General features: G+C 52.0%; 10 protein-coding genes across 10 annotated transcripts; 2 read left to right on the top strand and 8 right to left on the bottom strand.

Moving 5' to 3' along the window:
- Window positions 1-110: 110 nt before the first annotated feature.
- CMQ_8159 (RNA polymerase 2 mediator complex subunit) lies at window positions 111-4,616 on the bottom strand (the record flags this gene model as incomplete). Its single annotated transcript, XM_014315700.1, has 12 exons — window positions 111-781; window positions 845-887; window positions 1,025-1,056; window positions 1,193-2,152; window positions 2,211-2,492; window positions 2,545-2,658; window positions 2,718-2,837; window positions 2,902-3,121; window positions 3,187-3,623; window positions 3,679-3,872; window positions 3,995-4,360; window positions 4,420-4,616. The coding sequence occupies 12 exons, from the start codon at window positions 4,614-4,616 to the stop codon at window positions 111-113; spliced, it is 3,636 nt and encodes a 1,211-aa protein (XP_014171175.1).
- Window positions 4,617-5,424: 808 nt separating this feature from the next.
- CMQ_8130 (sir2 family histone deacetylase) lies at window positions 5,425-7,455 on the bottom strand (the record flags this gene model as incomplete). The annotated part of the gene is made up of 2 exons (XM_014315671.1): window positions 5,425-6,968; window positions 7,041-7,455. The coding sequence occupies 2 exons, from the start codon at window positions 7,453-7,455 to the stop codon at window positions 5,425-5,427; spliced, it is 1,959 nt and encodes a 652-aa protein (XP_014171146.1).
- Window positions 7,456-8,495: 1,040 nt separating this feature from the next.
- Window positions 8,496-9,710, bottom strand: CMQ_8192 (multiple ankyrin repeats single kh domain protein; the record flags this gene model as incomplete). The annotated part of the gene is made up of 1 exon (XM_014315733.1): window positions 8,496-9,710. One exon carries the CDS (start codon window positions 9,708-9,710, stop codon window positions 8,496-8,498), a length of 1,215 nt encoding a protein of 404 aa, XP_014171208.1.
- A 59-nt stretch (window positions 9,711-9,769) lies between these two features.
- CMQ_8263 (ankyrin repeat domain containing protein) lies at window positions 9,770-11,349 on the bottom strand (the record flags this gene model as incomplete). Its single annotated transcript, XM_014315804.1, has 3 exons — window positions 9,770-10,046; window positions 10,183-10,589; window positions 10,768-11,349. 3 exons carry the CDS (start codon window positions 11,347-11,349, stop codon window positions 9,770-9,772), a joined length of 1,266 nt encoding a protein of 421 aa, XP_014171279.1.
- Window positions 11,350-13,596: 2,247 nt separating this feature from the next.
- Window positions 13,597-14,130, bottom strand: CMQ_8084 (uncharacterized protein; the record flags this gene model as incomplete). The annotated part of the gene is made up of 2 exons (XM_014315625.1): window positions 13,597-14,049; window positions 14,083-14,130. The coding sequence occupies 2 exons, from the start codon at window positions 14,128-14,130 to the stop codon at window positions 13,597-13,599; spliced, it is 501 nt and encodes a 166-aa protein (XP_014171100.1).
- A 252-nt stretch (window positions 14,131-14,382) lies between these two features.
- On the bottom strand, window positions 14,383-14,976 carry CMQ_8124 (uncharacterized protein; the record flags this gene model as incomplete). Its single annotated transcript, XM_014315665.1, has 2 exons — window positions 14,383-14,818; window positions 14,969-14,976. The coding sequence occupies 2 exons, from the start codon at window positions 14,974-14,976 to the stop codon at window positions 14,383-14,385; spliced, it is 444 nt and encodes a 147-aa protein (XP_014171140.1).
- A 1,875-nt stretch (window positions 14,977-16,851) lies between these two features.
- CMQ_8198 (hsp70 family chaperone) lies at window positions 16,852-18,474 on the bottom strand (the record flags this gene model as incomplete). The annotated part of the gene is made up of 5 exons (XM_014315739.1): window positions 16,852-16,882; window positions 17,048-17,157; window positions 17,215-17,649; window positions 17,728-18,295; window positions 18,395-18,474. The coding sequence occupies 5 exons, from the start codon at window positions 18,472-18,474 to the stop codon at window positions 16,852-16,854; spliced, it is 1,224 nt and encodes a 407-aa protein (XP_014171214.1).
- Window positions 18,475-19,566: 1,092 nt separating this feature from the next.
- On the top strand, window positions 19,567-20,589 carry CMQ_8053 (uncharacterized protein; the record flags this gene model as incomplete). The annotated part of the gene is made up of 1 exon (XM_014315594.1): window positions 19,567-20,589. One exon carries the CDS (start codon window positions 19,567-19,569, stop codon window positions 20,587-20,589), a length of 1,023 nt encoding a protein of 340 aa, XP_014171069.1.
- A 316-nt stretch (window positions 20,590-20,905) lies between these two features.
- CMQ_8181 (flavin-binding monooxygenase) lies at window positions 20,906-23,067 on the bottom strand (the record flags this gene model as incomplete). Its single annotated transcript, XM_014315722.1, has 7 exons — window positions 20,906-21,266; window positions 21,321-21,875; window positions 21,940-22,194; window positions 22,273-22,341; window positions 22,404-22,656; window positions 22,740-22,753; window positions 22,835-23,067. 7 exons carry the CDS (start codon window positions 23,065-23,067, stop codon window positions 20,906-20,908), a joined length of 1,740 nt encoding a protein of 579 aa, XP_014171197.1.
- Window positions 23,068-24,752: 1,685 nt separating this feature from the next.
- On the top strand, window positions 24,753-26,257 carry CMQ_8132 (pth11-like integral membrane protein; the record flags this gene model as incomplete). The annotated part of the gene is made up of 5 exons (XM_014315673.1): window positions 24,753-24,971; window positions 25,028-25,327; window positions 25,395-25,509; window positions 25,574-25,640; window positions 25,714-26,257. The coding sequence occupies 5 exons, from the start codon at window positions 24,753-24,755 to the stop codon at window positions 26,255-26,257; spliced, it is 1,245 nt and encodes a 414-aa protein (XP_014171148.1).
- Window positions 26,258-27,196: the final 939 nt, after the last annotated feature.

Raw genomic sequence — 27,196 nt, 5'->3', positions numbered from 1 at the left:
TTGGTTCAATATGGTACTTGCTTTCAGAAATTGTTTATCTCGGTTCAACGCAGTTTCGGCATTTTTGTACATTGTCTGCTGCTGTTTCTTCGTTCTCCCTCCACCCCGTCCTACGTCTTCGCCGCGTCCAGGGCGCTCTCAATCTTGCGCTGTACCAGGGATTCAATGCCCGAGCCGCCGACGAGGCTGTCGATGTAGACCGAAATATTCTTCTGGGCGTACTTGGAGAGGACGTCGACCTCGATGTTGACAGAGTCGCCCTCGCGCTTGGCCGCCAGCGCAACGCGCGACTGCGTGTATGTGATGAGCATAACCTCGAGCCAGCCGGCGGCATCGTCGACGGCAGTGACGGTGAGCGAGGTGCCGTCGATGGCGATGAAGCCCTTGTAGACGATGTGCTGCAGGGCGGCGCGATCGCGCAGCGAAAATCGCATCGTCTGGGCGTTGCCGTCGGGCGCCACGCGCGTGATCTGGGCCACCGTGTCGACATGGCCCTGCACAAAGTGGCCGCCCATGCGCGTGTCCGCTCGGACAGCCCGCTCGAGATTCACGCGGCCTCCAACAGCCAGATCGCCCAGATTGGTCACCCGCAACGTCTCCGGCGCCACGCCCACCACAAAGGCCGTCCGGCCTGCCACCAGCTCCGTCACCGTCAGGCAGCAGCCGTTGATCGCAATGCTGTCGCCCAGGTGCGCATCCGACAGCAGCTCCGATCCCGCCGGCAGCGCAATCGTCAGCGACGTGCCCCCCGTCTCGTCTTGCCGGTTCAACACGCTGACCTCTGTTCCGGGGACGTTCTGTCAGACTCGCTCACTCTTCCCGTCGCCCCCCCCTCTGCACTCACCTCCAATCTCTTCTACTAATCCCGTGAACATCGTGCCGCTTCTCTGTACAGGAAAGGGAGTACCGGATGGCGGATGGACAGTTCGGTGAAGCGGGGCTTTGCGATTATCACGCGCTGAGCGGCGGGCGGCCCGGATTAGGTAATCCCCACTTCGAGTACGTAAGCTTGCGGAGTCCATACATTAATACGGATTGTCAAATTCTCCCACGCATCTATGCATATACACGAAACACTCTTCTCAGCTTTGGCAAGTTCACCCTCAACTTCTGTCTCCCTACTTTTTCTCCTCTCAACCCACCAAACTCCCCCGTGGAAGCAGTCCCCAGCTACCGCCGCAGCTGCACTTACGCTGCTGCGACAGCACAAACGTGTATCCGGGCTTGTGTCCCGAGAGGTCCTCCATCACGGCCGTGCACCGCGCACATCGCCGCCACAGACCCGTTGGGCCATGCATGCCCATTGGCGGCATCAGCTCGCTTGTCCCGCCGCCGTCGAGCCGTGGCGGACCGGCCAGCTCGACGCGCTTGAACACGTCAATGTAGCAGTGCCGCGCCCGCTTCGCCTGCAGTGCCCGCACGTCGTCTTCAACCTCGAGGATGCTGTAGTTGGCAAAGTACAGCTTCGCTGGATCTGTCATCGCCCGGAACGCCCGCACGTTCTCGCTAAAGAACTTTTTCAGCATCGGCTGGAATGACTGCGGCGGATTGTTCGCCAGCAGCAGCGCCAGCTCGCAGTGTGCCTGCAGCCGCTTCATGTTCGCGTCCTGCTGCACCTGCACCTGTCCCTGTCCCTGTCCTTGTCCCTGTCCCTGTCCCTGGGCCTGGGCCTGGGCCTGGGCCTGTCCCATCGTTCGCGACTGATACGTCTGCCGGATGTCCTCGCCCAGGCCCATCAGCAACTTGTCAAACTCGGTCACCTTGACCAGGCTGGACGATGTGTACTGCTGCATCTTCTGGTAGGCCAGGCTCAGTGGCACGAGCACCGGCCTGGTTGCATGCTCTGTCCCGTTTCCGCTCGCTGCCATTTGGCTCTGCAGCTCGTAATACTGTGTCGCCTTGGTCGATACCGCGTCCAGGTGCACGAGTCGTCGACAGGCCGCCGACAGGAACCCCCGCGTCGACGAGCAGAGCAGCAGATGTAGCGCCACCTCATTCTTTTCCTGCAGGTATGCCGTCATCTCCTGGAAGCTCGAAGTTGAGAGCATCTGCATGAACTTGGCGTCGTCTAGGAGATTGAAGATGCAATCGGCAATGTAGGCCAGCAGATCCAGCGCCCATTTCGCACAGCCAGCCAGCGCGTCCACAACCTCTGCATCCACTGTTAGCCTCCCTTTATTTTCCTCTCCTCTTCTCCCATTCACACTCACCAGGCTCGTCGAGGGGGTTGAGCTTCTCCTTGAATGTGCTTGGAGTGTTACTCGCAATCGTGATCAAAATCACAATATTCCGCACGTTCAGCGACAGCATCGCAAACTTGCCACAGAACGTCCTGGGCTGGTATTCTCCTCGGAACCCCATATGGTTTAGTATGCTGAGGCACAGCTGCAACGAGTGGTTTCTCATCAGCTGGTCATGGTGCGACTCTTCTGAATAATCCACGTTGATCTTGAGCATCCGCACAACATCCACCATCCAGTCATAAGCAAATCCTGCATTCCGCGTTAGCACCCACAACACCAGCCACATGCCGTGTAGACGTACTTGGCTTGTCGACAAACTGGCGCGCCGTAGCCAGCACATCGTCGTAAGACATTTGGTTGAGCGACGCCGTCGACACGGCTATCGTCAGACCTGCAACAACCGCCGCGTACTCGGCTGTCCATTGCGTTAGCTTACTCTGTGTCGTCCGGACTGCCTATAACTTCCAAACCTACCATCCTTATGGCCGGGGCCAAGATCTGGCCCGACGTGCTTCAGGCTGTTCCACTTCACCTTGCCATCCTCGCACACCTGGGAAAAGGAGCAGTTGGTTGGAGAAAAGGCAACCGCCACACCTGTTCACCCCACGTGTTAGCACGATCGACCGCATCGAGATACACCCACAGCGGCTTGACGTACATGGAGTGGGGTTCGCGAACTGGAAGTTCGCCTGGCTCAATGTCATGATTCTGGACAGGTTCGTCTCGTTGTAGATTTCTTCCATCGTCAACCGGTCTCGGTACTGGACCGTGCCGTCACTAAAGGCAATGCAGATCACTTTTCCCAGCTGCATCATGTGAATGGAAATGATAACCTTGTCCAGAACGATCGGCTCCAGTTTCCGTAGTCGTGTGATGGGCTGCAAAAAAAAGTCAGATTCACAGGTCCCCGTCGGAAGCGCCCGCTGGGGTCATTATGCCTTACCTGCGTAGTTCCAGACGGCGGTGCTTTGGTTCCCACCTGCTCAAAAGCAACATGAAGGGCCTGTGCTGGCGAGTCCACCACCAACTCCCACCGGTCGATAATACTCTGGACCTGCTCATGGAACGGCGAAGTCATCGACGGCAGATACGAACGCACAGTGAGCACGAGTGGTGGAGCAAAGGAGTTCGACGAAACCAAGGCAGATGGCAATATCTCCAAGTGAGATATCTGGTCGGAGGAGATGTCTACCTGGGACTCGCCTGCCCCATGCTGAAGCCAAGTCGTAACGGCCGCAGACCTATGTTGCATGGTGGGGTTGAGAGGAATGCTCTGAGGCGGGACCTGCTTGTCCTGATGTGATGACGCCCAGTGAATAGCCGCCCGCACAACCTTGAGTTGTCTGGATGCGGTCACCAGAGCGATCAGCAACATGCCTCCTGCGAACGGTCAGCACAGAATCGCATGGCAAGCATTGGAACAGCTGTCGCGCACCCTTTTCGGAGCATATAGAGGCATGCGTGGCCAGATCGTCTGAGGAGGTGGCGCTCTCGAGCTCGAGGCTGGTGTCTTGAACCTTGTTATTGTTCTGCGAGAAGAACAGCTTCAGCACGCAGCTGGTTGTCACGCACAACAGCGCGCTCTTAGCCGGGTTGGGATGATAAGGTCCAAAGGCTGGGACAAACGTGCTGTCATAGCGGTAGCCATTCTCATCCCGTATCGCCGGACCGTGCGTGACATTATACTAGAGCATCGTCAGTTGCGGCGTTTCCAAGAACCGAAACCCGACCCAAACATCACTCAATCCTACCTGCTTTGTTTCTGCGGGATGAGCGGCAGCCAGTAGGTGCCGACGATGGCGTGCAGGTCGTCGATCGGATCGTCGTCCCACTGCCGCAGCGAGTACGGCCGGTTCAAGGTCATAGAAAACGTGAGGATGCTGACACGGCCGGCAGCATCGATCACGGCAAGCTCGGGACTGCCGGTAGCAGCCCAGGCCAGGTGGACGACAGGGCCGCCAGAAAACTGAGGACTCGTCCCGAACTGCGAGCACGGCGTGGGCTCGCTCAGGCCCCAGGAGCCGTCCAGAGGATTTGTCCGCAGGTACCTCAGCTCGATTGCCTGGCCGTCAGGGGCAATCGAGGCAATCGTGCCTTGCCGCGACCACGCAATCTTCCTAGAAATAGTCAACAAGCTGGACATGGAAGCGCGGCTGGGCTACGGACGAGGACTTACTGGCAGCACCCGTTTATGCGCATCTCGTCGACCCTCTTCCGCAGCTGCTTCGTCGGTGGAGCATGTGTCGGCATGGAGAGGTCGACAACCGGGTCTCCAAACAGCTCGACGTCTTCGACCTCGAGATCCACCGGCATCGAGGCCGCCATGCCTCCCATGGCGCCGTCCAGCATCAGCGGAATGGAGTCAGTCGCCATTTCAACGTATTCCGATTAGCGAGATCGTTGTGCGCTTTGATGAAACCGAGACAGCCTGTGGATGCAGCAACAGCCACTTATGAGGTTCAGCTATAGAAGTCGTTAAGAAACCGCGCCCTAGAGACTGAACTGGAGCTGCTCCAGAGACCGCTCTGTAGAGGTATCTCCGCTCAGATTCGTGGGTCTTACTACAGACGTAAGCACATATCGATAAACCGGGGCTGCAGTCTCATCTACGTTGTGAGTCCGTTATGCACCACCGTAACTAGCTGTCATCAGCTACAAGACGAGAGGCGCGAAGTGAGAGGTGAGATTCTGAAACTACTTCTGTGGCTGAAGCATACGCCACAGACGACAATATCCTCCCGATGTGGGGTTCCAGACCCACCTACTTTTCGCCCTGTGTTGCCTGAGAGACAGGCTTAGATGCGGGGCCTTTAGGTACCCCTGACACAATCAAACTCAATGGCTCTCTTGCAAGTCGGGTTTCACAGGCGATGATATACCCTGTAATTCAGTAGATCTATAGTGTAAACGCGCCATACAGGCGCTTTGGTATCTTCACAGCCAAGTGCCACTCCCTTCAACTCCCTTTCTCGTCTTGGATGAGCAAGATATTATGCTGCCACCTTGGTATGTAAACATGCATCTTACCATCCATAATCACGCCGTACAAAACATATTACGACAACTCCGTTGGTCGGGGCCCGACAAGAGATTTCTTCGAAGGATATACACACGCCCCAGCAACAAAACAATATATATGAAGATTGGGGGCATCAGTGCGCAGCCACAGTGGCGCGATCGCTCAATCAATGAACTGCGCCATGCCATGAGGTTTGGATTTCGGCGAGATTGTCAGCCCTGCCGTTTGTAGTTCAGTTGGCGATGTCGGCCGGGAAACCGTTGGGGCGTCCGGCGCCACCACACAGCCAAGGCCATCCCACTTCACATGGTTGATGTCGTCATCTTGTTGCTTTGGCTTGCCAATAGGAAGAGGTTTCCGTGTTTTAAAAAGCAGGGTGCTGTCCGAGGTGTTCTTCGTCTTCCGGAAGTTTGTCGCGATGTTGATTTTGGAGGGTTTGGCGTCTTTCTTGCCCTTTGGTTGCCGTTGTTTCTTCGGCGGCTTGGCCGAAGAGCTGAGCCCTCCTTTCCTTTTTGCCAAAGACTCCACAGCGGGTTTCGTATCCTCTTTCGACTCGACCCCCTTTGTTGCCATCAACCCATTGTCTGACTTCCTGATCTGTTGAAACGGTAGCTGGCTTTGTTGTGCCGAGCTGGCTTTCCGTTGCTCTGGAAGCCGTTTTCTTGCTGGCTTCGGGCTCGGGATCGGAGTCGGGATGGACTCAATAGGTGACGAAGTGTGTGCCTTCTTTGCCTTCTCTTCTGCCGCGCTTTCTTCCACTTTGATGCCGTTCACTATTTGGTTGCCGAGAATGTTCTGGGACTTCTTAAGTGGTGATGACTCTAGAACAACCTCCAGCTTGCTGTCAGCATGGGTTTCATAGCCAGCAAGCAGCCATTTGCTGGGACTGCCAATATCGTCGGGCTGGTCCCACGGCCGCAGGTTCGCGAGACGGGCAATGTCGTCGCAACTGCCACGCACAATAGTGTCCCAGCATTCCTTGAACTCGGCACCCTGAGGCTCGTTGTCGACATTGATCCAAGCCGTCATTCCGTCACGGCGACTTCGGGTGACTTGACACAGCTCTTTGACAAGGCGCCGTACACCGGGGATTTTGAGGCTGGTACCGACAACAATCACCGCATCGGGACCACGACGCAGATCGGCCCTGGACACGTTGCCGATGGCCTCCTCGTCTGGGTTGTACTCGTTGTATAAAACGATACGTGGTCGGAGGCGACCAATGCCGTGGCTGCGTTTCCCGGCGAACGACGTGCGCAGCTTGTCTATTTCGGCACACTCGTCGCACTCCGGCGGTTCAGGACCGTCGAAACGAGAGCCATCAAACGACTCGAGATTGCCACACTTGGAGCACACCATCTTCTCTAAACCGCCGTGCAGCTGGATGGTGACTGGCCAAGGACCTTTCGAATTCAGTGGGACTGTGGTGCTCAGAGGCTTCAAAGCCGTGTCGATGCCGTCGATATTTTGTGAGTACAGACGCATCAATCGGCCCTCAGTAGCAATAGAGGCCAGCATGTGGTGGAAAGATGTCGGACGGGCCTTTTGGGTCAGATGGGCGAGTTCGCGAACCATGGCGTGGAAGGAAGAGGTAGAAGCGTCATGCTTGTAAACGGAAGCGTCAAACAGGTGTTTTCCAGAGGCTCGGATGCCATGTTGTTCTCGCAGAGTTGTGAAAAGGCCAGTAGATGACCGAAAGTCAGGAACTAGAGCAAAATTGTGTTAGCACAGGAAAAGGTGAGCTGCCCAGCCCAGGCGGGAGAGTCAGAGAGACGCACTTCCGGCAGAAACGGAGATTCCAGCTCCGGCAATGACAACAATCTTCTTCTTCTTCTGAAGAGCCTGGATAAGATGGCTCAATTCCTCTTCAGATTCTGGCGTAGGGTTTGCTAGATCGACATGGCGTGTCATTCGCGGCCGGGGTGTCTGTACACGTCTTCTCTTGGCCGGGGGGGGGCTATCACCACGTCTGTGGGGGTCCCTAGGCGCGTCGTAGTGATGTGTCTTCCGTGGTGTTGTGCAGCCGGACTGAGAGGTCATGCTGGGTGAAGGATACCGCGTTGGAGGATCGGGGGAAGACCGTACGGGCGACGAAGGCGGCGACGGGGTGCGAGAGAGGTCAGTCAACGGAGACGACGGCAGAGTTGACGAGGGCTCGTAGGGGGACGCCGCGGATAGAAGGAGGTCGTCCATCGAGAGCAACAGGCCAAAGAGAGCATGCGAGAGAGCGAATAGAAAGAAGGACGAGAGTTGAAGGTGAGAAAAACGAGAGTAAGGGGACCGAATTGTCGGGCCGAAAACGTGTGGAATCCCGAAAACAAAGGAGCGAAAGGAGGGAGAAAAACCGGGCCAGGCTTGGTTATGTCATGACTTGGCTGTCGAGCTCAGCTGCGTTGCGGTGTGGTGGCTCTGCAGCGGTAGTTGTTTTTGCTCCAAGTTCAAGGTGCAATTGAGATTTGCTCTGTTGCAGAGCGGTTGCGGCAACAGCGGCCGGCGGGGCCAATACTCCGTCTGGCCATAGGACAACAAACAAACACAAATCTGGCATGGCGGCTGCAAAACATCAGGGCGACGGGCGGAAATTGGCACAGCAGAAGGCGCTAGCCGCCCTGACCCACACTTCGTCCAATTTACGTCAGCAGCCTTCCTTCTTCCAAACTCGCGGGTCAAAGCCAACATCCACTTTGTTGCACTACCTTAGGTATACAATTCCGATGCGGATGCGGCACATAAAGTGAAGCAAGAGAATACATAAATTATTGATGATTGTTTTGCATAATTATATTGAATAGTCTATAAAAACACTTTGAAAAAGCCATCGGGGCTCCTTAGATAAAGGGACACGTTCAAAAGTCTGGAAAACGCAACATTAGTGTATGTCAGCAGAAAGATTTAGCTAGGTTGGAAATATCTTGCCTGCGGTTTCTTCACTTTGGAGCTGCTTTAGTACAAGCTTCAGCTAATGTGTAAGCTACTATCAGCAATCTTCGATTATTAACACGACTCCTGCTAGTGAAGCGGTAACACTTCCAAAGTCACCAGAAATCCCGTTTCGTAGTCCGAAAGGGGCGGAAGAATTGGGCCCGAACTCACCCGAACATACCTCGTCGATCAGAGATTTCGCTTACACTGAGCGCTGGAAGTGCCGTGCAACAACTTTATCATGCAAAAATCTTGTCTTCCATAGCGACAGACAGTACGCTATTAGTGAACATGAGTCTCGGGTAGGCACATCACAGCACCCGGGCACCAGCCACCACGAGGGCTAGCGTAGCATCAAGATGACCATTTTTGAGGGCAAGTTCAAAAGGGGTATCGCAGTCCCTAGAACAGTTGAGACTGCCATCTGGATTGGCGCCGCGCTCCAATAACAGGTGTACAATATCAGCGTGGCCATATTCGGCAGCCACATAAATAGGCAGCCTACTCCAATCCCGGCTCAAATAAAAATTATCATTTATGGGGGGTTCATTGACTGGTACATTCGTTCGGAGCAATGCGCCTACCATCAAGATGTTTCGACGCTTGATGCTCAAATTCAGCAGCACTGCAGTAGAATCGAACTTCTCGCGGGAAAGCGCTGCTGCTGCACCGGCTGCAAGCAGTCTTTGTACAGTCCGGTCATTGTTAGACTTGACGGCTAATTGAAGGACATCTCTATCCTTGTAGCGGCGATTGGCCTCGATGTACGAATCAGCTCCGTACTTGAGGAGCAGCTCCACGATGGTGTCATTGTTACTCGCCACGGCTGCCTCCAAGGCTGTGTGCCATCGACCCTGGCCAATGTTGTCATTTGCTCCCGCCACAAGCAACTGATGAACGATTTTGTTGTGGCCTAAGCGCGCAGCTGCTTTCAGTGCTGTGCCATCGTAGTACCCGGTGGCATTGATACCGACTCCGTGGGACAGTAAGAGACGAATCGGATCTAGCTGCCCAGCTAAGGCGGCCATCTGGAGCACAAGGCCGTACCGAAGATCGTGAGCCTCTTCTTGTGGGAATTTAAAAAGCAACAGCATCAGAACAACCCCCGGACCATTTTCGAAGACGTAGTCCAAGGATGTGTTGAACAGGAAGCGGCCGTCGGGCACTTCAATCTTGTCAAAGAATGGCATTTGAGATGGGTTGCTTACAAAAAGCCCGAGCACACCACCGAGAAGTCGCTTCCTTCCTATAGCGTCCTGTGGCAATACAGCACCAGCATCTAAGAGCCGGGAAACGACGGGCTTGGCATCTATCTCCCGCAGGACGGCTGCCTCCAACGCGGAGTGGTTGTCCCCTGAGGGGAAATTAACGCTGGCGCCAGCCACCAACAAGCGTTCCAGAATAGCAATGGGGCAGTATCTGACTACTACCTCGATGGGATACCGGTCTCTGCCGCCGCAGTCGTTCGGGTTTGCTCCGTAATCGAGCCGTAGTATGGCGATCGTCTCCAGTCTCGCATAGTCCATTTCGTTCGTACCGTTTATATTATCAAATGCGTTCATCCGTCTAGCGGCTTCAAACTGTCTCAAAAAAGCAGGACCTCGGCTGCGATGGCAGGGTTGGTGCAAATTTCCGGCTGGTTTTCGACAAGGCGTTTCAAATTTTGCACGTGGCCAGTGGCAGCCGTGGACACGAAATCATTGTCAGAAGTGCTCCGCTTCGCCGCAATGCTGCGAGAGTCGAGCTGTGCGTGCTTGATTGTCAATGCGTCATGGGTGGCTGCGAGTTGAAGCCCACGGCTAAGTGTGCCACGGTCGAGTTGCATGGCATGTTTAGAGGCCAAGATGCGGCGAATGGTCCGCCTGTCGCCGGACTTACAGCTATCGATAAAGGTCGAGACAACTCGGGCTTCATCTATGGGGAGGGGGGGGGGGGGGGGGGGGGGGGTCGGCGGAGTACTGCCAACACAAAGTCTCATCGGAAAAGCCCTGGGAAGACATGATGTATAGTGCAAAATCGGTGGTTTTGGTAATCCCTGTCGTTTCTGCCACTTCAAACACAATCTCGAAAATATCTTTGATCAGGCGTTTGGCCACTGCATGCTTAAGCAAAACCCGGACGACGTTCAGGTGATTGTTTCTTGCGGTAATGTTTGCGGCCTGGAAAAAGTCGTAGTTGAACACCTTCTTCTGCATAAGATAGAATTGGACCACGGCCGTGTGTCCAGCACGGGCGCCTGCTATTAAAGGACTTGAGACCCTCCTCCTGTCCATGTACCACGGTGTGGCAGCAGCCGTGTCTGCTTCGAGAAGCTTGGTCAGTCGGGTCGTGGAAGCTGCCGCGAAAATAGTCGCAAAATCGACTTCGTGCTCCGGCCAACTTTTGTCGCTGTCGTTCCGGCCAGACTGGTCAAGAGAATGTTGATCAAGGCGTGGATAATCAAGGAGTAGATCATTCCAGCCGGGTTGTTCATCAAATGATCGCATACTACTCGCGCACTTGCGAGCATGGTGGAGACTGGGTTCAAATCAGGAGGCTTCTGTAGTGAGAATCGTAGCCCTTCTCAATTAGGCACTGGAGCACATTCTCATGGCCACCCTCGGCAGCAACGTAAAATGCACCTTGGACGAGGTTTCGTGAGTGGCTTATCACCTCAGAGGCGAGCAAAAGTTCCACAATTTGCTTATGACCAAAGTAGGCCGCGGCTTGTAGGGCGTTGCCATAGAAGGCCCCTTCCTGTCTGGCACTGGCGCCATGGTCAAGGAGTAGCCGCGCGATCGACGTGTGCCCTTTCATGGCAGCCACGTACAAGGCATCGCCCAGACGTCCGCCTGCATTGACACTCGCACCGCGGTTAACCAACAGCTCAGCAATGGCTAACTGATTCGTCAGGCTGGCCGTTCGTAGTGGCGGTCCAAAGGGGCCCTCCTTCTCGACAGACATGCCTATGTCCAGGAGATAGCCAACGACATCGGCATGTCCGTGCAGCACGGCCATGGCGACTGAGTCGGGCGGCAGCTTGGAAGCCGGGTCATCTGACGTTATCAGGCGCCTCTGCAGGAAGAATAGATTCCCGCCCCGAATCGCCTTGACGAATAGCGCCTGGTTCTTGTCCAATACATCTTGGTCGGATGTAAATAGCGACAGATTTTGGACGTATTGCATCAGGCTCTCGAAACCCAGCTCTGCTGCACCGTGGAACTCTTTGGCGCGGGGTTAACAAGTCCAAAAGTACGGGATTCATGAGGTGTACAAGTGCGAAGTGTACGGAGTAATATAGGGAACCCCGTACATGTTTTAGACACGACGTATCTTACAACCCTATTACGAACTCTGCCAAGATGCTTTGCAAGCTTGAGCTAAACTAGGGCGTAAGATAAGCCTAAAAGGGAGTGGCCGCCGAGAAGCTGACAGATTATCGGCCCAAGTGATGTATGTATAGTTCTGGGAGCGTAGTACTGAGTTATGCCGACCTGTATGAAATTCGTTAGGCCTGGTTCGCCTGCCACACAGTATCTTTATGATCTTTACAAAATACTCCATAAACTGTCCATTTGGCAGAGAAGGCTTTAGTCAAGCGGCTGTAAGAGGTCTGGCACCTTTTTAGTAACTTTAATAAACCTTTTAGACCACAACAAGCGCAGGTCGTCATTAGACTCTACTTTGGCTTTGTATAAAGAAGGGAAGAAACAGGCGCACTAACTAAATAGGGAGTTTGTTGAGATACAAGTAGGTCTTTTAGCGCTACGTGTAGACATCCCGTAATCTACTCTGTACGGAGTACGGAGTAGGCCTTCCGGCAATGTAACGTTAGTATTTCTAACCTGATCTCGCCATCTACTCCCGAAAAGCCTCACTTTCGCCTCCCTCTCATAACCATCGGCGCCCTCCGACGGCGTGCAGGCCCCTGCTACGCCGTCTACTTCATGTATATAAGGAGGCCTTTCAGCGTCCTATTCAGATAGCTTTTTCCTCTTCAGTTCAGTTTAATTTAATTTATGACAGGCGGAAATCTTGGCATCATCTTCGCTACCCTGCGGCGTAGCCCTACTAGGACCTCAAGAGAGTTGTTTTTTCAGCCCAGCCTAATGTAAGCAACCTTTACTAATTAAGCTACCGCCCGCATCAGTAGAGCAAGTGAACTGTCAAGAACAGGTGAGCCACAGACTTATACCAGGGCGTACCCCTCTTTGATCATGTCGTTTGCACCAACGGCCATGCACAAGTTCTTTAAAGGCCCAGCACCCGAAGCAAAGCAAAATATCCCGATAACGCTGCCGTCAATATCAACCAGGGCGCTTCCGTAAATACTATTTTTGGGAGAGCCAGAGATTTGTTCTATACCGAATAAAACAAAGTTGTAAAGACCTAAGGCTGCTCATCTCGATTTTCATCGTCGCCTAAAATGCGCACATAGCTTGGATACATGTACGTGTCCGCAGTGCAGCCTGTGTATGGCGTGTACATATATATCTCGTCCCCAGCACATGAATGATCAGCAGTGAGTAGTTGCTTTAGTCGTAATCCATCCGGGAAGTCCTCGGATACAAAAAGCTCGTTTTGGAACACTTCTTCACCGCGCAATTGTATAAGGGCAATGGCTGAGTTTCTAACGCGTCTGGAAATGTGACCAATTTACCGATCAGAGAATTGCGACGGTGTTGGATGGATGACATACAGAAAAGCCATTATTAGCCGCAGTCAAGAACTGAGCTCCCGTCTCGTCCCGAACAAGAACACTGGACGATGTGGTAATGTATTGTGAGGACTTTGGTTTTCGGCTAGAGGACAATATGACTCCGGGCCGTAACACGCCGTAGACAGACCCATCGGGCTTTCCGGGGAGAGAGTCGTTGCTCCAATGGCGTGCTTGAAACATCTTGGGAAGCTGTAACTCATCATGGTATGCGTGAAAAAACGGATGTTTGCAATGTTGTACGGGACATCTTTCTCGTCCGTTTGCCGGGCTATTAACAGATCGTAATATGGTTCTTTTTGTACATGACCGCGGTAATGTAAATTTTGATTTGATCGAAATGGATGCGGATGAGCATTCTAGTTATTCAGGTTCGCGTCGTCGAAATGGCGAGCAACATGACCGTTGATAGGTTGAGCTGCTGATCCGAAAAGCTTGGGCAGATCGTTGGCAGTTGCCGTAGTCGAGATTAAAATGGGCGCACCTGCAATCGTCAGCGGCCAAGGTTTGCGGGAAGCTCTGTCACGTAAAATGAGAGAATGTTGTCCGTGAATGCCAGGCCAGTTGTGGTGGGGAAAATATTGAACAGCAGATCTCTGCTGGCTTTGCTTTCAAAGTAGGATTTAGGATTCAAGCGTAGGCTGAAGGGCATCTGGGTAGCCCAAGAATATGGAGCGTCCCTCTCTTTCGGAATGCCGCCTTTTAGTCGCAGTCTGTTAGCTTAGGTAATTGTCTAAATCCTGGCGGAGGAACTCCCCTAAACAATGATAGGTGACGAATGTGTAAAGGAGGCGTAACTGGACAGCAATTAAGGACACGAGATAAAAGCAGCGGCCGATTTTCGCGTGTTCGGTCAGGATCGTCAGAGCCCCCCAGATGTCCTGAATGATATTGAGGAATGGTGTCGCGGACGCAAGGATCTTAGCATCGGCTTGCAGCAGGCGGGCCAGCCAGCCGTATGTCGAGAGTGGACGCCGCACGTACTGGCATTCGTCAAAGACAATCGTGCTAAAGGCCACTTTGTTGAGTGGCTCCAGCAGTTTGCCCTTTTCGTACCAGACTTTTTCTTCTGTCTCGTCTTCCTCTGCCTCTGCGTCTGGGTTGTTGTCGGCATTGTCGTCGGCATTGTCGTTGGCCTCTTGCTCCGCCTCTAGGGCAATACCAAAATTCTAGTCGCACTGTTCAGTTTCGTCTTATCGCACATAAGATATGTTTTTCCGACAAAACTTCAATCTTTGAGATCGCAGCATTTCATGAGCAGAAACATTGCAGGACATATGATTCTTCGGTCTTATACAGATCTCACGTGGTATTTCGTAAGAAATTTATCTCTTCTCAATCTTAAGCATAAATCTTCGCCTCCACCTAAACTCTACAAAGAGTCCCTGATGGGAAAGTAGTCGTGCATCCCTCCGCTATTGCATCGCCATATATCCAGGCCCCACAATGCTGTTTTCTGAAAACCGTCGTTTTAGTCCTGATAAGGAGGGGAACTTTGACTTTTAATAACTACCATCGCCACCGTCGCGCATGAGAAGACGCTGGCTGACTGTAAGGATGCCCTTCTCGTTCTTGGCATATACTCTTCTTCGGCGGACGAGCATAACCTTTGGAGTAGTACTAATGTTGCTACTACTCTTAATGCCGTCGTGGTCGCTGCTATGGCCAACAGTCCGGGTGTTGCCATCACCCTTTCTGTCGCCATCGTATGCCGCCGGTGTCGCAGGTCCAAAAAGTGTCACCGCGTCCCTTGCCGCTGTCGTCTTTGCTACAGGTGCCTTTGAATCTTCTGCAACTGCTGGCTCTGACTGCAGCCCATCATTGGCTGCAGCCGGTGCCCTTCCTCTTGATTTTCTTCTGGTGCCGTCGTTGTCAACTGCAGTGCCAGTTCCAGTGCCAGGGCTGCCACTATCTCCAGTCCCGGGGGTCACTTCCACCCTTCCCCTCGTTGCCGTCGTCTCCGCCGCCACCGCCGCCACCACCTTGAAATATATTCTTCAAAGCCGTGATACGACTTTCGTGGTCTGACAAGGCTTCTGCCAATGGCTTCTGGGTGCTCTGCACGAGCCCTTCCACCACGACTTTCACCTCTCCATTTTCAAGAGCCGTAATGCGGCTCTCCAGTCCCAAGACGACATTCGACAATAGCTCTAGGTTCGTAGCTACTTTCTAGAAGCTCCTGTCGAATTTTCCGAGACCTTCTATAATGGCATTCTGGATGCCTCCTATGGTGCAAGGGTATGACAATTGGAGCGTCCTCCAGTTCATAGGTCGTTATGTTTTTGTTTCACGGTCGGCCAAGGTCTTTTCCTCCTTCTTCATCCTCTCCTTCTTTCTTGTGCGTGCTGCTATCACGGAGCATGTATTCGCGACCCAGCGAGGCAAGCGACACAACGCAGCTGATCATACCGTATCACCGACAGTGATATTGTTGTTGATATCAGAGTGGATTGTTGATATTCCATCGCATTACAATTCCTACAAACGGAAAATGAAAATGGTGCCTTTGATGAGCCAAGATGGTAGTATCCAGGAAAAACAGCTATCTGAAGCTGAAGTGGAAGCATGGTCGGAAAAGTTTGCTCAGAAAGGGCGGTCTGTGCACCATCGCGCAACACCTTTCCTTTCTGCATTGGTCGAAGGGTCGCCGAGAGGCTCCTTCCTTGGCTAATAATTGCCGGTTTAGGAAGGCAGGATGAGCATCTGGTGAGTCTCCGATGTGCGGTTGTGCACGGACCACCTTGTCTGGGCAGACTTTTCGGCCCAAGCTGACTTTAGACTCAGATTGCTGTTTGCTCTTCTCTGAAGACAACGCTCCTCGCCCATCAGTCTCCCATATTGTGTATATATGTGCTGTAACTCGTAGTAAGTTTACACATATATATTGACTGTAATAGCAACAACAGGGTGCTACGTTGTTGTTTTGAAGAAAGAAGGTTGCTTTAGTCTTAGGCACTTATACCCACCTTTGTATCTATATTCGACGCCTTTCGTCGGCTTATAATATACGAGTCTTTGTTGCTTTGGTGGTCTTATGCTTTTCCAGGCGTCCCAGATCAGCGGCCCTTGTCTTTATCGAGTTGGTCTTTGTTATATGGCAAAAAAGGCCGACTGTGTTTGAAAAATCACTCCTTGCAGCTTGGCAGATTAAGGACGTCAGAGTTATAAGGCGTAGTCGGGGCCCAAATGGTCCAGATTTTTCGCTAAAACAACAGGAAACAACGAAGTGGCTGCTATTGTTGTTAATTTCGTGTTTATTCAATTCGCCAAATACATTAATACGTAAATGCATCGTAAGCGCATATGTAATTTGCAGCGTGCACACACTCCGTATGCCTATCGACAATAATCGTCTCTAGCCACCTGCCACCTTAGCAATTTCCACTTTGACACATCTAAACAAGAGATGGGAGTATAGTCGCTCTCTTCTTCTGGCTTAATCAAATCGAATAGCAACATTAGTCTCCCCTTGCCTCTTTCCGTTTACATAGACAGTGAAAATCATGGAGGCTCCAGACGGTGTCATCTCAATATCATGTGTCAGCTTCTTTCGATACTGCCCGAGTGGCGTGATGAAGTCAGGAAGGTCCGAATAAGCCAAGTCAAGCTTGCACCTGATTTTGCACAAAAACTTGACAGATGATGTTTTCCGATCAGGGGCTAGTGGCTCATTGCATTCGTAAATATTGCACTGATAGAAGCCATCGAAGTCTTCGTTGTAGAGTGTGTAGAAGGATGAGCGTATAGAGTCTTTGCTCGAAACATTCTCTCCCTATTATAGTGAAATATCACATTAGTGGTTGATAAAGAAAATCTTTGAAGGTTGAGGTAATGGAAAATAAATATCAACCTTTCTAAGGTACCATGCAATCTGATTTTTAGCCATGTACGAGCCCTCGTCAGAGTTGTAAAACAAATCTTCACGTAAATGCTTCTGTGAGTTGTAGGGTGTTATAAACTCAGTTCCATAGCTAGATCTTGACACCGTTGAGGTCACCCTGACTGGAATATCAATCAGATGGTCGATATACTTCACTTGGCTATCCCCAGTAACAATAGGCTCGAGGAATCCTTTGTAGACGGCGCCGCGACAGATTGCTGTTCGCCTGCCGAGTAGCGTTAGCGTAAAAACGGTGAGCGTCGTTGATCACTTGACGTGAGACATACGGGTTGATCCCCGTCGACTGCAGAACATCAATACCAGCCGCAGTGTATTTTTTCTTGAGGTGCATGTAGAGATAGGGACTAGCGCCAAGTCCACCCACAAGGATGATCCCCTGCGCTCAATTAGTATTGAGCCGTTGAGAATTTTTGACAGGGCTGTCGGTGCTTACTGTGGTGTTCAATCCTGCTCCAGTTGCCATATCAACCTGGTCATCAATAAGTCTGTCAATGCGAGAAAAGGAATCAGTGAATGTCCCCTGGATGTGCTTCCCGGTGAAATGAACCCTTCCGTTTTTGATGATAGGTTCTTTACTGAGGTCATCGAGGCTGGAATGACGAAAAGCCTCAGCCGGAATTCGAACGATGTACTCGCTCTTCCTCGCCTTTGGTTTGTATTGCGGCTTTATAGCGGTCTCCCACTCTCCTGTTATGATTTCCCTGATCCCTGCTGTGCTCAAATTATTCCACCTGTTCCCAAGACGAGACTTGCAGAGTTTTTCGAAGGCCTCGTCAATGAAAATCCCTCCACAGAGATCGCCTGACCCCTCTACTGCTTCGTGCATGGCGATTGGGCCGGTGCTATCAATTTTGTAACTGATGAGGTCCTGTAGTCACGGGATAGTAAGTGCCGACATCCAGATATTATAATTTCCTAGGGCCATTCACGCCTGGATGGCTCTTACCACCGTGCCGCCGCCAGCATCACATATGATGAAAACATCATCTTTTTCGGTTTTTCTTCCGGGTTCGCACAGAGTCGCCAGAGCAGCCCGCCCTCCCGGCTCAGGCGAAAAAGCTAACGTAGTCGGCCCGGCTGCGCGGGGCTTCAAAAGGCCCGCCTTTTGGACGGCCTCCTTCATGGACTGTCTGGCATAGTCCTTCCAGATAGCCGGAACGGTAATGACGATATGAAAACGCAGAGCATCGACCACGGACTCGCCGCGGGACTTCCGGATGGTCTCCAGGGTGTGCTGTGACAACATCCGGAGATAGTCAGCTGTGACGTCGATGGCCGACTTGCCCATCTCCGAGAGCATGTCGCGGCCGTGCTGAATGTACTCGGACTTGCGGAGCTCTGCTGAAAGATCCTCATCCCTGAGAAGCAGTAGCTTGAACCAACGGGCGGACTTTGCATCCGGAGGGATCTCGTAGCCCCATAGGACTTCGCCATTTTTGTACAGTAACTCAGTCGGTACCTTTCCTTCATCTCTACCTGTACCCGGCCAAGCGGTGATGAGGTTGATCTGGCCGCTGTCAAAATCAGCCGCTGTTGCCCATGCTACGCCGGAATATCTAGTTCTCATCAGTCTACTCGTTTTCCGAATTTGTTACGGTCATATGAAGACTCACGTTGTTCCAAAGTCTATTCCAATAACAACGGTATCTTCGATGCTTCCATTATCGTCATCGCTATCAGGATTGTGCTGCATACTTTTTCTAGGTTGAGAGACTGAGTATAGAAATGGTGTATAGTACTATAGTAAGAGGAAGTGGTACAGCGAGATCAAAGCTAGGATATCAAGTGATACGAATCTTGAGATCCTATCTACTTATAACATGAAATATTGTATTGTCGCTATGTGCAATCTGACCTCTCCTACCACTGTAAGTACCTGGGTAATTGTGCGCAATGCCCCCGAAAACTAGAACACAGACTGTTCTTTCAGTTGTATTTTCATTGCGTCATCTACCGAAGCCTCGGTATCTTTATCACATGTGGTGAGACATTGGTATCTACATGCTGTGGCTTACTGATTCCCGCGTAGAGCTGAGGGGTATGGCATGAGGTCGTAGAAAGACAAAAAAAAACCGGTTATGTCGTTAGTTCGAATAGCCTTTTCAATAAGTACTACGGATTCTGGTGGTCCCAATATGTCAGAAAGGCACAGCAGGCTAAAGATGATAAGTATTCCCTTAGGATGCCGTAATCCTTATGTAAAGCAGTTCCCAGATACGGGGTACTACTGTACCTTACAACTTGGTGTTCTTATCACGGAAACGGTGGACCGACGTAATAGCATTTTAAGGCCTTAGACCGCCCCTTCTTCACAAAGCTATTTCCGGTTTCAAATGCCTCTTCTCTTTCCTTTTTTCCATGATCTATTAAATAAGAGGCGATGATGAAGTCAGAAACATCCTTCCAAGCATCACTTCCACGCAGGGATAAAGAACCCGGTCAGACTAGTTACCGAAACACAGATGGATATTTTGATGTTTCCATGACTGGGACGGTGGAAGAGCGGAACAGTGACCACAATATTTTTCCAAGTCACCCCGAACAAAATCAGATTGAGTTAGTGCCTGGCAGCCCGGATCCTTTTTTACCACCAAAGGAAAACCCCCAGACAGCGCATATCGACCGCAATGCCGAAGAGCAGTGGCAAAGAGACATACTGGAGCAGCGGGAAAAACACCTGATCCAAGAAACATATCAGCGGCGAGCCCTAGAAGCAGAATTGCAGCAGGCCAAAGCCATAGAGTTGTCGCATGCTCAAGAGAAAGTGCAGTGGCAGACTAAAGAGATGGAACTAAGGAATGAGATCGCGTTGAAAGTACCATATGACGACTATGCGAAGCTTCATGAGATGGCACACAGCCAGCACGCAGAATTGGAGACCGTGAGAGCAGAGTTGAAGAGCAAATACACCGAGCTCGTGGATGTACGAAGACGCTGGAAGCAGCTTGCTCGGGAACTGGAAAAGGCGAAGCGCCAAAGCCATAATGTTTACCAGATCACGGACCAAGAACTGGTTCAAAGATTCGAACGGCTAAGATATAACATCAGTAACTTTTCCATGCGCTATTTTGGGATCGGGACTATGACCACCTACCGCACTCAATACTTCAAAAAGTATCTCACCACCGTTATACCTGATGGCCACAAAATCTATCACTATCTAGACTCTAAGGTCTATCGTCCGATCCTACTCCAGTCTTTCTTGTGGCGCGTTATTTCCGGTGAGGTCTTGGATTTTGCCCTGTGGGCTGGCGGGGAAAATGGCAGTCTCCAAAACCTACTGGATCTACTCTGGCCAGACAAGCCCAAGACAGATCCGTCATATAGCCAGGTCGAGCGTAATTATCATCACTGGAGAGCCATGACAACAGGCCTGATCATGGAAGCTCCGGAATGTGCAGCCGGGAAAAACGACTGTACGGAGTACTACAAACACGTCATTTCCAAAAACATCTACGAGACTATCAGAATAGTGCCGGATGCCGACGAGCCCCGGATAGACTGGGCCGAGTACCAACAGGACCTGCTCGAAATTCTTGACGAGGCCATAGTCTTCGACCGTGACATATATAGACAGGCGTCACACGTGAGATGGCTGTTCCAACTGCCGGCGAATGCAGTATTTGACTCGGCTACCATGCGACTGCTCAAAGGCGAGGAGCCGACAGAGGGACATGGACAGGTCGAGATTCTTATAGCGCCTGGGTTGCTTAAGACGGGCCGATCTACTGGCGAAGATTATGATATCGAGAACTTGCTGGTGCCTCAAGAGGTGTCATGCAAGCCAGCGTTCGTTCCTAGGAGGTAAGCAACGCGCTGAGCCTCTTCGGCTCCCATCTCGCCTTTACATGCGCATTGTATGAATTCTAAATCAAGGCCAGCTCGGCATTTTCGTTTTGGCCGTCGCTGGATTGGCTCTCGCTGAGTGCGCTTTACGGCCACCTCCATGGGGATGGTATGGCACGCGTCCATAAATCCCGTGTTTAGCTGATGTAAGGCTACTAAAACGGAACAACTAAGGATACATACAAACTTGCTAGGCTAATAATCCAACAACTTGTTTCTTACAAACTATGTGACACTTCAAAACGCTGGTGAGATTATCGGTAAACCGCCCAAGTCCTTTATTCCTTTGCTACAACCGGCAGGGTTTCGGTAAAGCCACCGTAAACCTTCTGGAAGTACTCCCAGGTGAAGTACGGAGCGACGTCTCCTGCACCATTCTCGTCGCACTCAGCAGTGCCGTTGCCGAGGTAGCTGAAGCGGTTTGCCGACCGCCACTTCACGTCAAAGTGCTCGGCGCCCAGTGTCTCCAGCCCCTCCTTAAAGTGCATCATGGTGCCACCGTAGACGCCTGTCAGCCGGCCCTCAGACCGGTCGTTCTTGTACCATGCCCGGCACTTGTCAGCAAAGGACGTGTGTCGCAGGAACTCTTGCTGGTACTCGTTGTAGTCGGCCACAGATTCCGGCTTGGGCACGACAGAGCTGTGGCTGTTAGCAGACAGAACAAATCACGGAGAAGGGGTACATAGGACGTACTGAATGTCCTGGCAGTTGATCTTCTTCGTCCACCGGAGAATGTGGTCACAAACCCAGCCCATCATAGTCAACACCGTTCCGTGCGAGATGGGAATGTTGGGACCGTTGATGACAAAGTAGTTCGGTTGGTCGATCACGTGCACACTCCAGAGTGCCTCTGGATCTTCCTTCCACATCTCGTCCATGGTGCTACCGTTGCGTCCGACCTGCTTCCAGTTGGGGATGAAGCTGGTGTCGAAGCCGGTCGCGCACACAATCAAGTCGAACTCTTCTTCGCGGCCGGCCTCGCCCTCTGCCTCGGGCTTGAGCAGGATGCCCTTCTCGGTGAACCGGTCGATTGACGTCCACTCCGTCCGCACATTGTCCTGCTGCAGGGCTTCAAGGTACCCGTCGCCGGGCGTGAGACGGCGGCAGCCCACAACCCAGGACGGCGTCAGCTGCTTCTCCAGCTCGGGCGCGTTCTTCAGCGCCTCGTGCATACGCTCCTTGATCCTCTTGCTGACCATTTCCTGGGCGGGGTGGCCGTTGACCAGCGCAAAGATGTAGCGGTTCAGACTGGAAGGTTAGGTTTCGGACGAATGCTTTCATTAAAGGAGAGGGGACAGTGAAAAGAACGTACTGCAACTCCACCTCGCGAAGATAGTCGAAAAAGGCTTTGGGATCCTCTCTCCATTTCTTCTTCTGCTCCTCCGAATAGGAGAACTGGCCACCCTCGGGGGTCAGCTCCTCGAGGAAGTTGGTCGAGATGTATGTGGGACTGCGCATGTAAACGGTCATGCTCTTGACATCGGGCGCAATCGAACGCGTGATCTGGATGCCCGATGCACCGTTGCCGATGACGGCAACACGCTTGTCCTTGTACTCGGCATTGTCCCTGGTGCAGACGGATGGGCGATTAGCAAAGAACGGAGACAACGACTGCACAGGAGCCATTTGTAGAGAAGACACTCACCAGCGTGCGCTATGCACCAGTTTGCCCTTGAAATCGTGCAGGCCCTCGATGTTGGGCCACTTCCAGTGGCTGTGAATCAAAGAGAAAAAGGGTTAGCTTGCGTCTCTCTAAAGTCTCACAGTTTCACATACTTGAGGAAGCCAGTGCAGTTCACAAGAACGTCGGCATAGTCCTGGCGAACCTCTCCTCCCACAGTGCGGATCTTGAGGTTCCACTGGCCGTCAAATTCATTCCAGACAGCCTCCACAATCTCCGTGTTCAGCTGGACGTGCTTGAGCAAATTCCACTTCTTCACCGTGTGTTGCATGTAAGCCAGGATTTCTGGCTGGCCGGCATAAAAGGACGACCAGTTTGGGTTTGGTTCAAATGGAAACACGTAAGCATCTATGGGATCAGCATGAAACGCAAACACGAGCTCTCCATTTGTCCATTAAAAATTCACAATGGGACGGCACAAATCCACTCACGTGCAGGAACATCACTGCAAGATCGTCAGCAAAAACGTAAAAGCTACGCGTAACAGAACCAGTACGGAGTACTGCGCAAGAACTGGGAAACATACCATGCAGCTCCAGGGTAGCTGTTCTCGAACCACGTGCCGCCAATGCCGTCATTGCGGTCGTAGATGACCAAATCGATCTCGTCCTCCAGCTTCATGGCATGTTGGACCTTGTGGGCAAGGCTCAGACCGCCGAACCCAGCGCCAATGGCAACCAGACGGATCTTGCGCAGAGGCTTGTATCCAGGCTGCTTGCCAAGAGGCACGTAGTTGGGGGGGTGCTGCTCGGACGGCATGTTTTCCAAGTTTCGAACTGTCTTTGGGGAACTGGACTTTGCGTGTTTGAGGAGACAAGGGAAGTTGGAAAAGCAATCTTTCAGTGCCGAAGAACTGTTGGTACGCTGCAAAACCGAGAATACGAGGAGGGGGAAGTCGTGTGCATTAAAGGAACTGGCAGGCGGCGTTGCGTGCTGACAACCGTCTGGGTCAAATCCGTTGAATGCAGATCCTCGTACGAGAAAGCACACCGCACTTCTTTCTTATTTCTCGGCCGAGGCCCCTTTTGTCTGTCTTTTGACTATTGTGTTGTAGAGACCGTTCGGAGCGCTTCTATCCGGTCGAAACACCGGCTTACATCGAACTCCGTGCAAGGTACGGGGTTCTATGGAGTACTAGTAGATCTGAAGATGGTCGCATCGAAAGCGGAAAAGGGAACCGGTATTCCTTTTCGGTAACTACGAAGTACTTCTGATGCTAGGGTGGCTTGCAACGGCTCGGATAGCTACGTGGTACGTAAGCCAAAGGAGGAGGCATTAGCACTGCGGAGTACTCCGTACATAGTACAATGGAGTCGATGCTAGCCAAAGCCATGTGCCCTCTATCATGTAGGAGCAAAGATCATCAGGAGACTTTGTACAACGTACTCCGTTCAGAGTGTTGTACAGGTAAAATGCTACATAGCTGCCTTCCGCACGATACGTGCACGGTCAAGTCTTCATGCAAGAGATTGTTGACGGCTTGCATACGACGTACGCAAAATATGACAGAAACTACGCTGCGACATAAAGAATTTTGCCGCGGTGACCTTTAGATAAGGAGCCCCGGTCAATATTACTCTGCACTGCTACGTCGTATGGACCAACGGCCAACAACCCCGGCTTTACGGAGCGGAGTACGGAGTACGGAGTATTGCATGGCCAGGTCGTCCAAAAATCGAGCTTTGCGAAATGAGAGAACACTCCTCCCGTTGTAATTCCACATTGCTTCGCCAGCCTTTCTTCAGAGATTTTGTATCAAAACACACTGCCAAACACAGCACGATACTGTGTACTTGGATAAAGCAGAGCGGTAGCGGTTGTGGAGCGCTGCGGAGTTGTATACTATGTACGGAATAGTCCCAATTTGCTGCATAGAGGCCTTTTCTCCACCACGGATCAGGAGTCTGCCGGCTGGTCTTTCCGTCCCCCGGAGTCTCGCTCTAGCCACATATGGGGTTGGCCCGTATGTAGTCGTATATTTCACAAAGGTGGCGAACGTTAATCAAACCGCATTTTCACTGTTTCGTGAGCCCTGCATGCCAAGGTCCAACCCTTGCAAAGCCTGTGAGGAGATTTACGACGTCGCAAATACCATGCTCAAGCGTGCATAGCAATCTTTCCCAGCCGTATACTCTGTACTCGGTAGTATAGGATGTCTCAACGGCAAGGCATCTACGGAGTATCAGACAGTTTCTTTGTGCTTTCTGTCCAATGCCTGCCTGTCCAATAGCACTCTCTGAACGGCAGAAGGAAGTTGTGATCATGATAAATAACCATCCCTCCAAGTTTCTGCAGCTACGGCTGTCGTCTTCCCATTGCCGTACTTCGAATCCGCACCTGCTATTTTTTACCGACTCTCTGTTTCCTCATTCGCACCCGCATCCGTTTCCCTCCACAAAAAGAGAAAAGGAGAGGAGGGAGGCGTGTGAGGGCTGTTCGACACCATGTCGAACACGAAATGTCCTCTAGGTGACTTTGGGCCTGCGCCCGACGGCCTCGATTTGTGTGCAAACAAAAACGCCACCATCATCGGACCCGTGGTGGTGGTGTTGGTCATCAGCTTCGGAGCTGTCGCTGTGCGCATCAGCTGTCGCTATTCCATAGCTCGAAAAAATTCCCGCGGCTTTCTGGCAGTGGATGACTACCTTGTGATCGCTGCGCTGGTAAGGCCTGGTTCGACAGAACTAACGCGGAACGCAGGGCTAACACCCTTTCCTAGATCATGGCTGTCAGCATGGGCATCTGCTGCTTCATCGGCGTGCAATTCGGAGGCGGACAGCACCTCTGGGCGATAACTGTCAGCAAGTTCGACGACCTGTGGAAGACGCTCTTCGCTTTCATTCTCATCTACGTCGCCGGCGTCTCCCTGACCAAAGCCTCCATCATGCTCTTTTACCGCCGCCTCTTTGGTTCCAGCACTGCTTGGTGGGTCGTCTTTACCCTGATTGGGGGTTATTTTGTCGCCATCACGGTGACAGCCCTGGCTGCTTGTCAACCGCTGTCGTATTTCTGGGGAAAGGTCCGTGATGTTCTTGTCTCCAATTCTTCTGACTCGTGTCCTGACTGCTCTTCTCTTTCCCCTACAGTACACAGATCCCAACGCAACCGGCTCCTGCATCGATACCCCGAAGTTTTTCCTCATTAACGGCATCTGCGCCATGCTGATAGACGTCTTGATCCTCGTTGTTCCGCTGCCAACCAGTACGTTCATTCGGCCGAATCGTGGTAGCCCCATACCATCCAGTCGATCTCTAATACCCAATAGTTTACGGTCTCAACATGCCTCCTGGAAAGAAGGCCATGGTGTCTGGTATCCTGCTGCTAGGTTCTTTGTGAGTCCCCTGCAACTGTGTCTTTCTGACTTCCAATTAGGAAACTAACTCTATCAAGTGTCTGTGTCGCCAGTGTTGTCCGCATCATTGCACTAGATCACTTCACAAAGGACGAAGATGTCGTCTGGGCCATGGCTGAGGTGTTTGTGTGGTCTTGCTGCGAGCCTTGCGTTGGCATTGTCTGTGCATGTCTCCCGACCTACGGGCCCCTATTTGCCCGCTTCAAGTGGTTTCGCCAAGTATCATACAAGGCAAGCTTTCCGCCAACAGGGAAGGGAGCTGAGCGCTCCAACGTCTTGATAACCATTGGCGGCTCACGCCAGCCCGCAACAACCGGGAACGTTACCACCAAGAGCAGTGGATGGAGTCGTTTGACTAGGGGAAACGACACCAGCAAGCAGTCGAGCGTTTTCCGCTCTCGTCCCGACGAAGATGAAGTCGAGCTCACTACAAACATACAGGGCAGCAAGAGACCCGAACGTGACGCATACGGAGCACATGTCGACGAAATTGCGCGCTCCACAACGCAAGCCAGCGACAGTGACGGGGACGAGCAGAAGAATATGCAAGTTCTCGTAAAAACGGATGTACGTTGGGAGGTCGAGTCCAGAAAATGAGGTGGTGGACTAAGTCCCGTTTTGTTTTCACCACGTGGTTCCTTCCTCCTGCTTCTGTTCTCAATTTTACGAAGCGGGGGTACTTGTCTTGCTCTGCTAGTACAAAAGGACGTTCTTGTGCGAAATAGCAGCTAGCCGATTTAAAAAAAATGTAGTACAGACGGCTCGGGATTTGTGGCAAAAGGACAACGACACTGTGTCAGATGCGATCAAGAGAGCGGTCTGAACAAAGGTTGTCCAAATTGGCCTCCAGCCTACATTTGTCCTGGAAGCCTTCATGCATTAGTCCCGCCCACCGAGTACTTGGCAGTCAAGAAGCAGTGCCAAGGAAAGAAGGATACATACCCGGCGGTCTGACCTCCTATGTAGAATAATATGGTCTTGTAAAGTACACCAATCTATGAATAGGACTCGCATATTTATCCTGCGGCCCGTCACTGCGACCTTGCTCTTCTTCCTATACAATACCATTTCAACACCAAATTCCGCCTGGTCGGTCTGTCTTTCTACGTCGTACAAACCGAAATTCCTATGGCGACCATAGTTCTAGTTAAAAGATCGATGTGACCTACATGCCATTTTTTTCCCTTGACATGGTCGTTTTCGGTCCATACCCCCGCTTTCAATTTCCCTGTAAAGGGCCCACGGCCGCGTACTTTCTCACCAGGGGTGGGGGGCCAGCAATATCAAGTCTGGGTCCGGAGAGGGATATTGCCATCGGACCCCAATCCCGCTCGTCACATGCCCCTGCATATTAGAAATGCGACTGTACACGTAAGTATGTATACTATGTAGTGATAACAACAGCACTAACAACTTTACCTCGAAGTTAGAGCGAATGAATGCCTTCCGGTCACTGATATCATATATCAGAAGACGGCCGGGAGCGGCCATGATCAGGGTTCGGTGCGGAGTATGCATCACATTTCCACAAACGTG

This window comes from Grosmannia clavigera (genome assembly GCF_000143105.1).
Source record: "Grosmannia clavigera kw1407 unplaced genomic scaffold GCSC_161, whole genome shotgun sequence".
Classification (NCBI taxonomy): Eukaryota; Fungi; Ascomycota; class Sordariomycetes; order Ophiostomatales; family Ophiostomataceae; genus Leptographium; species Leptographium clavigerum.
This window is presented reverse-complemented; position numbering and strand designations above follow the sequence as displayed.